We start from the raw sequence: 15743 nt of genomic DNA on the forward strand, positions 1-15743 counted from the left end.
TGTTTTCAGATTGCTGACACTAAAATCTGTATGAAACATGTCATGTATACAACCCTATTATATGAAAATTTTAAACTTAGAGTACAAACAATAATTATAAACTTTATATCAAATATGTTATGGCACTATATAGTATATAAGATACACATGTAGTTACACATATAGTTAGCCTTTCAGATTTAATTTAGCTAAAGCCTCTCATTTGGAACTAATGAGATAATAATTGTCCTCCATTAGCAGATTAAAATTGAATGATACTACACTATATGGTGTGAATGCTTATAAAGAAAATTCAGAAAATGCAATTGCCTATGTCATACCTGGAGAGAGCCAACTGTGGCACCATTCATATAAGTCCAGAAGACCAATGTACATTCTGGCCCTGTCCTTGAAATAACAGGGGTGAAGATGTCAGCCACATCACCAAACTTTCCATTTGAGCTATCCGCATACAAGTACCAGCCATCGGTAGTATTTCTGGGGAAATCAGGATATATTTATCAGATTAAAAGGGAAACAAATATTAAAATAAAACAAGATGTGCACTGACTATGCTATTATTTACTTTTCCTAAAAGAATATCTTTTAAGCAGAGACAGAGAAGGGAACACCTAGTAGAGAATGTTGGAAGGACCCACTCAGGTTGAAAGCTGCGTACCAAAAGTAGACTATAGACCAAACATAATGGCCACTCAATACCTCTGTTGCAAACTACAACATCCAACAGGAGAGAGAACAAAAGAGAATGCCCTGATGCAGAGGTAGGATGGGGTGGTGGGGGTGGGGGTGGTGGGAGGGATACTGGGATCATTGGTGGAGGAGAATGGGCACTGGTGGAGGGGTGTCAACTAAATACAAACATGAAAGTTCCTAAGTTTGTAACTGTACCCCATGGTGATTCACTAATAAACTTTTTTTTAAAGTATATCTTTCAATTAGAATTAGAAATAAAATAAATAAAACATGTAATATGGTTGCTGGCTTTTGGTTCATCGTACATCATAAATAAATGGCAGCTATGTATTGTGGTTGAATAAGATCATTAGTTTGGGATAACAGAAGAAATTATTGCCTTAATAAATCATAAGGCATAAAAGTGAAGATGATTTTTGACAAGCACTTATATCATCTTAATTGATCTGAATTAAGGCCCAATGTCTAGGCATTTATAGCTTTATTCCTTTTATTCTTAATACCTAGGACTCAGGACCGAGAGTTGGCAATCTTCTGAGAGTTTCCTGCCCCCATGGGACAGCCTTGCAAGCTTCCCATGTTGTATTCATATGCTAAATCCAGTAACAAGCTGGATCTCATTCCCCTGACCCTGAAAGCGCCCCCAGTGCAACATCGTTGGGAGGGCCAAGTCGAGATAGACTTCTAAGATCTCAGAGAAAGGGCGAAATGAGAGGTTACTGAGCCCGCCTGAGAAATCGGTGATTAACGGGATTTTGTGATTGCATTGTGATTGATACCTGGGACTCAAAGATATGAAGAGCAAAGATTTTAATACATGTAACTTAAACATTCGGGTATGGGTACAGAACCAATAACACTGAGGATGGTTTTAATTAAGTATACAGTTTCACACGTGTTTCACTTATCTAGTTTGAAAACCTCTGTGTGTGTATTTGTGTGTGTGTGTGTGCGCGTGTGTGTGCGCGTGTGGCCACACCCAGACACCCAGAAGTGCTTGGGGATTACTCTTGTCTCTGTGCTTAGAAGTCATTCCTGACAATGCTCAGGGGACCATGCATTGCTTGGGATTGAATCAGGGGATCCACATGGAAAGCACGTACATCAATCCTTTAAGGCCTGTCCCTGGATTAAAAACATTTTTTTCCAAAGGCTTATTTTTCCATAAAGTAATCTCAATATCTCTAAACATCACCCATAATGTCCAATTCTTCTAAAATAGTTGGCATTGTCTATTCCTCTCTCATTTTAATGCCACCATCTTAAATAATTGTTGCTTAAAATAGCAAGCTTTGGAGATAAGATCTGGAGCTGCTGCATGTGAAACCCTCTGCTCCTAAAGACTATGATCCGAGAGGTCTTCTAACCCATTTTGGCACCCAGATGCTTCTTACAGAAATGCATCTAGACTGTGCACTGAGCTGAAATATCAGAAATCCTAAACTGTGCGGCCACAACAGCGGCCACGCAAACTCATAGTCTTCATTCTCAGCCATGAAAAGAAATTATTAAATGATGCCTTTTCAGCAGGCCTGATTGTTGGGGGAAATTTTCAGACAATAATAGTGAGTTCTCTATTAAAATTTTGAATGTATTCAAAGTATAGAGAGAACAAAGTGAAGATCATTAGCTACTTAGGTGGGGAGTGGGTGGGAGGGGGGTATATTGGGGTTCTTGGTGGTGGAACATGTGCACTGGTGAAGGGATGGGGGTTTAATCATTATATGACTGAGACTTAAACCTGAAAGCTTTGTATTTTTTTTCACGGGGATTCAATAAAATAAATTTTTTTTTAAAAAAATGGCACACTAGAACAGAAAAATGCATACGATTTTAATGAAGTTGTGAAAACTGTTTAGAGAAAGAATTAGAAATGATTAAGCATGCAGGGATGGGAAGATTGGAGGGAGTGAGAAGATTCTGACAACTTGGCCTGAAGAAACGGGGTGAAAAGATTTATTAGACCTCTGAGACAAGCACAACGTGTGCTCACTTAATGTTCTTGGAAACTTCAAATTTAAGCAAACAGGTCCTCTCATAACCTTCCCTTTGTTCAAGAGTGACCTTAGTCTTATCTTATGTCTTTAATATTAAAATAAAGTATATATTGAATGAAAAAAATAAATAAAATATCAAGCTTTGGAGTTGTCTACCTTTCTATTCATTTCTCAAATCCACTTCTGAAAGCCCACGAACTCCTTTCTAATGGATCTGAGCTATAATATAAATACTGAATATGGCCTATAAACCCCCAACTATTTCTCCACTGTCTCCCCATAAGAGTAACAGTCGGGAAGAGATAAGTTACATTGACTCCTAGGGCCTGCTCAATCTGATTCCCATATACCCAGGTATATGAATTAAAGGATTTATTCTTATAAACATACAAGTGTTTCACAAATTGATTTGGGAATTCAATGATAATACAATTATCATTGCTATAAAAGCTACAATTTTAGTAGCTTTCCCCCTAGAAATAAACTTATTCTAAGTCTCATGTAGAAATCCAAAGAACTAAGAATAGTCCATTTTATTGTGAAGGAGAACAAAGGTTTGTAAGATTTATGAAAAGGGTCGTATTACTAAGACAGAGTGGCATTAGAAAAAGGAGACAAATGTGCTAGAGAAATGGATGAAATAAATCTGAAAAGAACGTATATACATTTAACTAGCTGACTTAGGAAAAAGTTTGATCCTTGAGAGCAGTGGAGAGACTTTTTCCTATGATTATATTGAATAATTTGGGGAGCCATGTGGGAATTAAAAAGCAACATAGACTTCTATTCACTAGAATTAAAAAATAATCAACTGCACCATGCAGGGACCTTGCTGTTAACCATGGGTCTTTTGGTTGGGAATCTTCAGGAGGTGCACCAGGAGTTCCTAACAGCTTTTGAAATACCCCAGAGAAAGTAAAAGTTACTGATAAATAGCATAGCATAAACAACTGAGCTTAAAATTAGCAGAATACATGTAGAAATAAAAAGACCATAGAAGTGACAGAATGATAGATTCTGACTAAACTTCACATGAAAAACTGATAATATGTTCCAAGATAAGAAACAAAAGGAAAGATGGGATAAAGTAATAGACCTGGAGACCATGTAGTAATTTAATAATGAAGGGCTATAACTGTAGCTATGATAAAAGCTACACTGAAGTTAAAAGAGTTCATCAACCAGAAGCCCTGGTATTGTTATTTCATAACCAATTGGAAAAGAATGTTGCTTAATTTCTCACCCGTGGCACACTCGATATGCCAAAAACAGTAATAACGACAGTCCTCATTCCCCTGATTGCCAATATGCCATCAACACATGACAGAGACAAATGGAGGTGTTACTGGCACCCTCTCGAGCAAATTGATGAACAACGGGATGACAGTGACAGTGACAGTGAATATAATTTGAGAAAACTCAGTCATATATATAAATCTAAAGCAAACCACTGAAACATACAGAAATAATTGGGGGTGGGGGATGGGGACAAACTATCCCAGAAATTATCTCACCTGCAAGAATAGGGAGACAAGTCAGTGGATGAATTTGAGAAATGCAAATGACAAAAGTGCAATTTTTGTTCTTACATTGCACTCTGTGAACAATCCCAAGGTGAAAATACATCACGTGGGAGCCAGTTTGAGATGTGGTAACTGGGGGTAATTGATGTACATCTGATTCGTAATGGACAAATGAAGAAAACACAGACACCGGTCTAAGTGTGGGTTGGATTTATCCAAGCGTGTACTTGTAAGGAAACCGATTCCTCTCCCAGGATGAGTATTGCACTAAAGACCGCTGCCAACAGTGCTCTTACCCATAAAATACCACCGTATCTCTGCCAGCCTCCAGGCGGGCTTTTCTCATCCAGGGAACAAAGTGGGATGACTTATAGAAACACAACTTTTCAAATACAACATGTCACAAACTGGTAGTACAGGTTTGAAGAGAGCATATGGTCCCATTTCTAGGCATTCTTTGGCCCCTGAACTTGTGATTCCTTCTTGAAATTGTATATAATTACCTGAATATCCCTTATTAACTCTGAATTTAATAGCAAAGGTGTCACAGCCTGCTATATCAGTATAGGGGCACTCACAGATCTTGCTTTGATACTGTATGAAATTCACTGGAAAACTCTTTGTTAAATAAAGGAAGAGTCATTAAAAAAAGAAAGAAAGAAAAGAACAGGAAAATTAGCAAGCATTGTATTGCCTACAAAATCAATGAAGAAACAATGAAGAGATTAAGATCCATGGAGGCTTAGAACAAAATATTATGAGTGGATATATGAAATTCTGGGGAAACATTCATCAAAGACTCATTTACCTGTCTGCTACCACCATTCAGAGCAGGTCAGGAAAACCTCAAAGTGGAATTTAAAATATAAGTGAGCTCCTATCTCATACTATACACAAAGATTACATTGGAAATGGATTAAAGACCTTAATCCATAAAACATATTGAGAAAAACATAGGCAGAACTCTGAGAGCCTTTAATGAGATAACTAGGTTGGTAAAGACAAAATCACAAATCACTGGTTTGTGATACACCAAACAAAGACGTTTCTGCACTGGTAAGATACAATGGCTAAAATCAAAGGATGCTCTATTGAATAGTAGATAACATATGTGCATCATGCATCTGACAAAAGGATAATATCCAAGATACATAAGTCACTAACATAGCTCAGCAACAACAAACAACAACCTCATCAAGGAACACATAGGAGCTGAATGGAAACTATTCCAAAGATGACATACAGATGGTTAACAGGCCTATGAAGAGATGTTCACCATCACTGACCAGGGGAATGCCAATCCCCAAAACAATGAGATATCACTCCACACCAACTTGAATGGTTGGTATCAAAAAGTCTGTGAATAATAAGGGCTGGTGGAGATGTGATGAGAAGGGAACGCTCTCACTCTTGATGGGACTGTCACCTGGTTCAGCCTTGGTGGAAAACAGTATAGAGACTTATTACAAAATTACAACTAGAACTTCCACATGGAACAGAGATCTGAGTCAGTGCTTAAAGACATATGCATACTTATGTTCATTGCAGCACTATTTATAATCATCAAGATCAGGTGGGCAGATAAAGAAAGTCAAAACAGCTGAGTAGCATTCCACTGTTTGTATAACACAGCTTCTTATGCCCTCAATGGTTATTGAGCACTTGGATGGTTTCCAAATTTTGGCTATTGTAAATAGTATTGCGATGAACATAACAATGTGTATTATTAGAACTAGTTTCAAAATATTCTTTGGAAAGACATCTGGGGTGGAATTTTGAGATCTATTTTTAATATTTTAAGAAACTTGCACACTATTTCATAAAAGCTGAGTCAGTTTACATTCCCACCAACAACATAAGAAAGTTCCCTTATCCTCACATCTGCCAGCTCTTTTCTCTCTCTCTTTTTTAATGGTAAGTACTTACTGGCATGAGATGGTATCTCATTGCTGTCTTGATTTGCATTTCTCTTATAATATGTGATGATGAACACGTACCTGTTTGTATTCTTTGGAAAAGTGTCTATTCAGATGATCATCAAACCTTTATATTTATTGGGTTATTTGGAAAAAGAACATGCTTTTGTAATTTAAAATAGTATATAAATAATGATATATCTAATTCCCTTCTAATCTTTACCCTCTGAATCTTATCAGAATCACCATTTTTATAAGTTCCATGATTTAAAAAATTGATACACAATAATATTTAAACTTCCTTTTCTATTTATTGGCCAGTTAATTTGGGCATAGGTCTACAAAACTTGAAAGCCAAAGGGAAGCCAAAAGCAAGTCAGATATAATTCTCTGTCTCCTAAAATAAATGCATATAATGAAAAGAAAAAACTACTTGGAGATATGATAGTTTTATTTATTCTATAATCTAGAATTACCACAAGCTGGTAAGTATAGAGTGCGAAATAAACTTACACCCAGTGCATGTCAATAGGGAACAGAATTGTTGGATTAAAAAGATAATCACTGGGGGTATGGTGCCACCAGCAGGTCAACCTGTACATGTGGGGCAAGTACATTACCAGCCTGATGGTGCCTTCAGACTTCCAGGTACGCCAAAATTGCTGGTGTGCCTTTAGACAGACCCCAACAACTTGGGCAAAGTTTACCAAGACATTAAACAGACCAAAGTTAGGTATGTAGGAGCCACACCCACAAACCACCTCAGCTATATAAGCTTATTTATTGGCTTTATTTCAGAGACCCATAAATCTCAAAAGAGATCAAGAGACACAGTTAGGGCCGGTGGCTCAGAGCAATGCGGGCCAGCAGGCACACGCATATGCCAATAGTTTATTTCTCTGGAAAAGCTGGAAATAAGGGCCATGATCCAAAGACACACAAAAGGATCTCTGAACCAAGTAGCTCGTTGCAGAGATGCCTCCGAACTTTAACCCAAGCCAACTTCACTGGGGTGACTCAGATGGGGGCAGGCATCGTCCCTCTGCCTGTCCCCTAAAAATCCCAGCGGCCGCCAGCTTCCAGAACCCAATGAGAAGTGCAGGCTATCTATACTGGGGCACCTCGGGGGTGGGGGATTGAGTTTCCCTCCCTGCCCCAAGCTGAACCTCCAGAACCCAACCACCACCATGCCCAATGCCACTTTCTACACACTCGGACAAGCCTCACCCTAGAGCAGACCGGCAGAAAACCCAGGTATGCGGGAGCCTGTGACTGAGATCCCCAAGCCTGCTTGGATCGGGACTAGGCCTCCACCCTCCAAATCCCCAGCTTTCAGTAGCTTGGCAGTCATGCCCACAAACTGTCTCTGGAACCATGTAATCAGTCAAGACCCAGAGACTACAAACTAAAGCTCCCAGAAGAGAACGACACAGAATTTTCTGGACTTCATATTCTATCCATAACAAGCAATACAAAACAAATCATCTAGCATTGCCTTTTCGGCAGGTTTGAGTGGTGGTGGGACTGGTGTCAAAATATTGAATGTAACCAAAGTAGAGAGAGGGTATGGGGGAAATTGTCTGGCAGGGGAAGGGTTAGGATGAGGGTGAGGGGGTAATATTGGGGAAAATGTGCACTGGTGAATGAATGGGTGTTTGATGACTGTATGACCAAAGCTCAAACGTGAAAGCTTTGTAACTGTATCTCACGGTGAATCAATAAAAAGGGGGAAAATAATAATGAAATAATAAAATTAAATTAACATTCTGAATAAAAAAGAAAATGTAATGTGGACTTCAGGCCCAATTCAATCAGCTTAATCAATAGCAAAATAAATAGCAGCATTCCTACATTAAAAAATAAATAAAATAAAATAAAAAGACAATCACAGGTATGTAAATGGGTCAAGGTTTTCCACGTAATTTTTTACTGCTTTAATATTTCCAAGGCCTAAAATCAATTGAGAAAATGCCCTATGTCCAGATTTTAATCAATTATTGTATTTGATTATGCTCATCCTAACACAACTTTTCAGATATTAAAGGCAATGCTGTCTTGAGATTTTAAACATTTCTACATTTGCACCATTATGGGGATGGGTGGGTGGAAGCACAATGTATTGAACAAGAGATTAAGTTAGTAATAGCATATAAGACCCGCGCAGCAGAGCCTGGCAAGCTACCCGTGCGTATTGGATATGCCAAAAACAATAACAATAAGTCTCTCAATGAGAGACGTTACTGGTGCCCGCTCAAACAAATCGATGAGCATATAAGAAGTCACAGCTGTGATGTCTAAAATTACCGTGTTATGCAGAGAAAGTTGGCTTGGGATTTAAATATTCACTGAAAACAGATAACGGACTCTATTTCTTAACCTTCTCATAATCACATACATGAAAGAGTTCATGCTGGGTCATTTCTCCCTGTGCTTTGCCATCAGTGCTCAAGATCAGTACTTTAATGCCTTGTATACTTGTAAAAGGTGATAGTGAATTATCATTCTCTGACCTTTAAAGCATTTCAGAGATTTTGTTCATTAGCAATTGCCATTATTGGCTACTTAGAATGTCACTGCTCCGTGATAGAAAAACCAATCAGAATTCTGAGGATACAAAAGATGTAGCTTGTGTTACAAGTACTGTAAAACATAGACAACAGCACCAACCATGAATGGGTCTAATCTATAGAGTTTAGAAACAAATTTTTCCATTTCATTAAAAGCTTATCAAGTACTTTCATTTCACATAGGCTTTGAACTATGCTGATTTTACTGACTGAAAGGATTGGGCTTTTATATTTTTGTATTTTTGAAAATTTGGTGAAAAAATAAAAGTACTTGGGCCAGAGCGATAGCACAGTGGGGAAGGCATTTGCCTTGCACAAGGCTGACCCGGGTTCAATCCCCGGCATCCCATATGGTCCCCCAAGCACCTCTAGGAGTAATTTCTGAGTGCAGAGCCAGGAGGAACCCCTGAGCATTGCCGGGTGTGACCCAAAAGGCAAAATAAAATAAAATAAAATAAAAAGTAAATAAAAAATTAAAGTACTGGACTTAGGTTAGATAATGTATTAATATATAATATAAATAAAACCCTGTTTCAGGATTCCATAGATTAAGCCTGGGCCTCCACAGTTAGTATGTGTTCTACTACTGGGTTATGTCCCTGGTAGAGATTTAAAAACAACTTAATTTAAAATCTATATTTTCTAATTAACTCACCAACAGCTTTTCCAGAACACTATTCTGAGCTCATGACATCCTAGAAAAGAGTATGACCATCTTTGGTGAAAAACTTTGCATTTAATTTAAAGGAAACAACAAAGTAAGCCCTGGCATTTTTACTTCCACTTGAAAGAGAATATGAGAAAATTTCATTTTAAACTTACTGATTTCCCCAAAGAAATTATAGTCTAAGATATCTTTCCATGTCTTTCTTCCTTTTGCCAAGAAAACATATACAATTCAAGTGAAGTATGACCAAAGTTAATAGTGTACCTTTGTAAAATATTTGTGCATATGCAAGAAGATAATTAACAAAAGCATCAAAATTCTATCTGTAGTACCTTAAAAATATAATAAATTTATCTCTACATTTCTATTATTATAACTATTATCCTATGGGTTTTCCTTTATTTTCTCTTTATCTTTTAAGGACTCATATTTAGATCCAAATATTAAATGTTTTAACTTTGTTGTCTTATCTTCTTTTCATTTATTGTGCCCTTTTTTAACTCAGGGTCTGGGACCAGAACTGTGCTTGATGCCAATTGACTAAAATAGTCAAGCTACTCAGCACAAGATCTCTTGGGATGTTTACGGTAGCATAAAAAATACTAAGATAAATAAATTAATGTTGATTGTATTACAAGGATAGGGAAGAAATATTTGGATTGATTTTACTGGAGAGAAGGATCAGGGAAAATTTTCCAGAAAAGCTGACTTTCAACTAAGCTTACAAGGATGATTTGGGGACTGCTGATTGAACACTCAGTGGCATGAAATCAAGTCACATTAAGAGAAAAGATTTGGTGGACGGGTGAAATAATGGACAACTAATGTGGCCAAAATAAGGAACCTGGACAAAACAATAAACTGCCTTAATGATGGATGTGCTACCTAACCCCACTGTGGTAATCATTTTGCAGTACATACACTTTGAGACATATATATATATGAAACATTTGAATATATGCATAACATAAGAGCCATGCAAGAAAGCTGGGTTCTGAAAAGGATTCCGCATGAGCTTGACCACACGATGACCAAGCTCATTGAGGTTTCATGAGAGTTCAAGATGCTACTCTGTCTAACGTTTGATCTAAAGGTGGCCTTTGATTCTGTTGAGACCGAAGCAGTCATCGAAGCCCTAGCCAAACAGGGAGTTCAAACTCAATACATCGGGATCCTCCATGAGCTGTGTTATGGATTCACCACCAGGATCTCACCATTCTACAAGGAACTGATCATCGACGTAAAGAGAGGGCAGGCCGAAACCATTTCACTGAAACTCTTCAGTGCAACCCTCGAGAATGTCATGCGACAACTAAAATGGGAAGAAATGGGAGTGAAGATAGACGGTCGGCAACTACACCACCTCTGCTTTGCTGATGACATCGTTCTAATAACACCAAACATTAGCCAAGCAGCACAAATGCTGGCCAACTTCGAACGTGAGTGTGGAAAGGTCAGAATACAGCTGAATCTCACCAAGACAATGTTCATGAGAAACAGACTAGTTCCTGACGTTCCATTTACTCTCAATGGAACGAACACCTCCAAACGCAGCAGTTATGTGTACCTAGATTGAGAACTCAACATGATGAACAACATGGCATCTGAGCTGCGCAGGAGGAAGAGAGCGGTGTGGAACGCCTTCAAGAGCATCGAAGAAGTGGTTAAGAGGACAAAGAACCTCTGGCTCCAGACACATCTTTTTGACTCCACTGTTCTTTCTGCACTAACATACGGCTCAGAGACCTGGGCCCTATAAAAACAGGATGAGAATGCTATTCGGGTTTCCCAAAGAAGAATCGAAAGAGCTATGCTTGGAACATCACATTTCACTCAAGTGAGAGAAGGAATCCGTAGTTTCAACCTCTGTCGACGATCAAGAATCAGGGACACTGTCTCGTTTGCCAAGGCATCAAAAAAGCAGACACATAACGCAATTTGGAGATGACCGCTGGACTAGAGCTGTTACTGACTGGATTCCATGGAACGTCAAAAGAATGCCTGGCCGCCCACCTCTGAGATGGTCAGACTTCTTTGTCAAGACCCTGAACAAATAGTTTGAGGCTTTTTGTGTTCCTGGATTGAGCAGATGCCATTGGGCTACATGTACTAGCACTCGACAGGGATAAATGGAGATGTTATTGGCACCTGCTCAAGCAAATCGATGAACAACGGGATGACAAGTGATACAAGTGATACAGTGATGCTTAACATATGATATGTAAGGAGTCAAATGTGGGTCAACTGCATAAGCAAGACAAGTGCCCTGCCTTCTACTCTCTCACTCTAGCCCCAAAGAAACTTAATTTTCAATGAATGTGAAATACTTTTTAGCCTTATAGCTGAACTCAATATCTGAGGCATGAGATATTTTGTGTTATGGGTGTGGTTTTAAAAGACAGACTTTATAAGATCATGCAAATAGCACATAGGAGAAAAGATCTGTTCCAGGTAGGATTACTAAGTGGAAACGATCTCTGTGCCTTCTCTCAGTTTAATTTGAATATCATACAAACTCATAAATAATTTATGATCTTAATCTTAGATATTTGCATGACTGCACTATTTTCATGTCATCCTTAAAATAAATATATTTTGTTATGTGAAAGACAAAAGAATCAATTTAAACAAAAACCTTTACCTGCAAATATAAATTGTTTTCTTCCCTCTCTTGTTTTATGCCTTCTAAGTAAATACACAACAAACATAGGAGCTAATAAGGCCTTTTTCCTATTTTACTGTCACTGTCACTGTCATCCCATTGCTCATTGATTTGCTCGAGCGGGCACCAATAACGTCTCCATTTTGAGACTTGTTGTTACTGTTTTCAGCATATTGAATATGCCACAGGTAGCTTGACAGGCTCTGCCGGATGGGCGAGATACTCTTGGTAGCTTGCCGGGCTTTCCAAGAGGGGCAGAGGAATCAAACCCAGGTCGGCTGCATGCAAGGCAAATGCCCTACCTGTGACTGAGATCCCCTGTGCTATCACTCCATATTCTATATTTTTATGCTGAGCCCCATGTAGACATTCTTAACTTTTAATTTTAGGGGTATTCCAAAATACACAGAAACATTTAAGTTCAACTCAGTAAATTTATTTTAAATGAATATAAATATAAAAATCTCACTTGTGTACTAATCCTTGGTAACTACAAATATTAAGCTAAAATTATGTTTATAATAAAAATTCCAATATCAAATAGAAAAGTAAATAAATAAGCAGGTGTAGTCAGGAATGGTTCCATTATAATAAGATTACAGAAGAAATTGGTGAGTTATGATAAAAGATGAATTAGCTAACAAGAACACAAATTTAAAAGTAAACTCAAATGCAGCATTTCGAAGTACTTTTCTTAGGTCTAGGACTTAGGAAAGTATTGAAAGAAAAAATTTTATCTAGGCCATGGGATGTAATGAGACAATCTAGTAAGAAAAAAAAATATCAGTGGTACATATAAAACTCAACTGATGGAAGTAATGCTAGATATATGGAAACTGAGGCTAGCCATAAAGCATTACTGAATTAAAGTATGTCTAAAATCAAGATAAACATTTTTGCATCTTAACCACCACTATCCTCCACTTACAGATATAATTTACTTGACAAATACTCTAAGAAGAAATGATACTATATACTGTTGGCTTCTTTCTTCCTTTCTTCCATCACCCTTCCTTACTTCTTTCTTTCCTTTTTTTCTTTCTGCCTTTTTTTTTTAGGTGGTGGGGGAGTGGGACACTGGTGAATGAATATTGGTATTTGTTTCAGGGAAAATGTTGCCACATGACACCCAATATCAAATCATTATCTATTGGAGTTCTTCCTGGTACAACCCCTTGACCACTAGAGGTCGCTGGGCCTGTAGGGAGTACCCGGGATCCCAACTTCTCTGGGAACCAGGCCAACAGCAGGGAAATCTGTCATTCTCTGGATATACATAGATTAGTTGGCCGTCAAGGACAGTGCTCCAAGAGCTTCTTCCTAGTCATGACAATACCCTGCCACCCTTCACCACCACCTCGTTAGTGCACATAGGCACACTTCCTCCGTCTCTACTTAACCATTACCTTTCCTAATAAACTTTGTCATATGACTGCAGGTGGGTGGCCCGTGTGTGTGGCTTTGTCTCGGCCATACTGCTCATGCGAACTATGAACATCCATTGCCGTAGGCCTAGGATCATCTTCACACTCCCGAGGTCTCCATAGTTACTGGATGAATACAATCATCATAAGAACCTTCTTGGCTATCCCCCAACCTCTTTGGTGTCCTCATTTCCTTTGAAAACTGTTCACTTCCTTGCTATTTCCATATATGCCACAGATGAGTGAGATATTCGGTATCTGCCTTTTTCCCTGTGGTCTACTTAACAGGACATCTTCCAGCTCTATTCATGTTGGAATAAAGGTTTATATTTCATCTTTTCTTCTAACTGAGTAGTATTTCATTGTGGTTATATACTGTGTCTCCTTTGTCCACTCATCTGTCCTTGGCAAGTTAGATCATTTACAGGTCCCAGCTATTGTACATAGTGCTTCAATGAAAATACGCATGCATATATCTTCTCAACATTGTGCTTGCTAACCCCTTAATCATAGAAAAATGCATTCTCCACTACTCAAATTTCATTCAAGGTTCTTGCATGGCTTATTTTGGATACAAACACTCATTGACCCAAAGCCTTAACATAATCTCATTGCTTGTGGGAATCTATAGTTTATATTCTCAACATATTCTGCACAGTGTCTTTTACCCAACTTTTCACTTTCATCAAAAAGGTGATGTCAACCTGAGTAACAAAAGTTACTATTATTTTCCCTAGTTCAGTAACGGCAGAGAGTCTCTTGCCTGCACGCCTGGCTGTCTTCCCTTGGGCCCCTCGGAGGGGATGGGCTCCAGCTTCCCTCCCCGAAGAGCTCCCGGTGTCCGAAGACCACCAGAATCTAGCTACAGCCATGCTGAAGGCCCCTCTCCACACGTTCGGACAGGCCTCATGCATGAAGGTACCGGCAGAGGAACCCAGGTGTGTGTAATCCCATCAACGGCCAACATCCAGAGAGACTTAAAAGCAAGCTCCCAGAAGCACTCGGCCAATATCTTTAGCCTTCTTCTCCATCTGGGAGAAGCTGGCAATCTTCTGAGAGTTTCCTGCCCACATGGGACAGCCTTACAAGCTCCCCATGGTGTATTCATATGCAAAATCCAGTAACAAGCTGGATCTTATTCCTCTGACCCTGAAGAGCCCCCAGTGCAACATCGTTAGGAGGGCCGAGTCGAGATGGACTTCTAAGATCTCAGGGAAAGGAAGAAATGAGATGTTACTGAGCCCACCTGAGAAATCAGTGATTAACGGGATTTCGTGATCGTGATTCGTGAGATCAGTAACATATTTTTATCTTTTGTAAAAAAGCATCTCTCTTCCCTTTTACTGATCCATTCACTTTCCATTTTGTTTGGTGACAAATTTTAGTGAACAGAGAATGGTATATGTGTAATACATAAAGAAATAATTTATTATCAAGTACATTTGGGAAGTGACCACCATATCAAGACAAAATATAGTGTTGCTTCTGCCCTCCTGAAACTTTCCTCCTGAAGTCCAGGAAAGAAAACAAAACAAAAGTCCTAATATTCTAGAAATATTGTGTCTTTTCCTCTACTCCATGTTAGTAAATCTGCCTCGATAACGTCAACTAATTTTCTTACTTTTAAACTTTTTTTCAATCCTATCTACAGATTATCAGAATTAAATTTTAATGAACTTCTATAATCTTCTCCTCATACTCACAAACAAACTAACATTAGTTCCTGAACCCCCTCCTCCATCTGCTAAAACAGAATCACTTCTCAAGGCATTTCAGGCTCTTTGCATGTTGATCCAATTTATGTGCACCATTTTATATCGCAGCCTAAGAAGTAATTTTAACATTGCATTATGAAATGTGCTGCTTCCAAGAGCTTGGTTTTATAGCCTCTGGATGTTGGCCGTTGATGGGATTACACAGCACTGGGGGCAGTTTCTGGGTGTGACTGCCTAGCTACTGGAAAATGGGGAATCTGGGTGGAAGGGACTCAGTCCTGATTCAAGCAGCCTTGAAGATCTCAGCCCTGGGTCCCGCACACCTCAGACTCGTCCAAATGAAAGAAATGTGTACTTCTATAAATATTAGTATCACCAAAGTATCGACAATAACAAACGTGCACAGGAAAAGTTATTTTAGGTTTTCCTATATTTGTTAATTGTGCACAGTGAACATAGTTTTTATTCAAAAAAGTATTCTTAAATACTTGTTTTAAAATATTTCTAAGTTACAATATACACCAGCCAAGAATATAAAACAGTGAATCCCCTTAATAATGATAGTGATAATTGTTCTAA

The 15743-nt window shown here is 38.5% G+C and overlaps 1 protein-coding gene across 1 annotated transcript in view; it reads right to left on the reverse strand.

Annotated features, from left to right (window-relative positions):
* MALRD1 (MAM and LDL receptor class A domain containing 1) overlaps positions 1–15743 on the reverse strand; it is a 590643-nt gene that overhangs the window by 394130 nt on the left and 180770 nt on the right. The window contains exon 22 of the mRNA XM_012931979.2: positions 321–477. Coding sequence (XP_012787433.2) covers positions 321–477 — 157 coding nt within the window. The remainder of the gene's footprint in view (positions 1–320; positions 478–15743) is intronic.

This window comes from Sorex araneus, chromosome 9 (genome assembly GCF_027595985.1).
Source record: "Sorex araneus isolate mSorAra2 chromosome 9, mSorAra2.pri, whole genome shotgun sequence".
NCBI classification, from domain to species: Eukaryota; Metazoa; Chordata; class Mammalia; order Eulipotyphla; family Soricidae; genus Sorex; species Sorex araneus.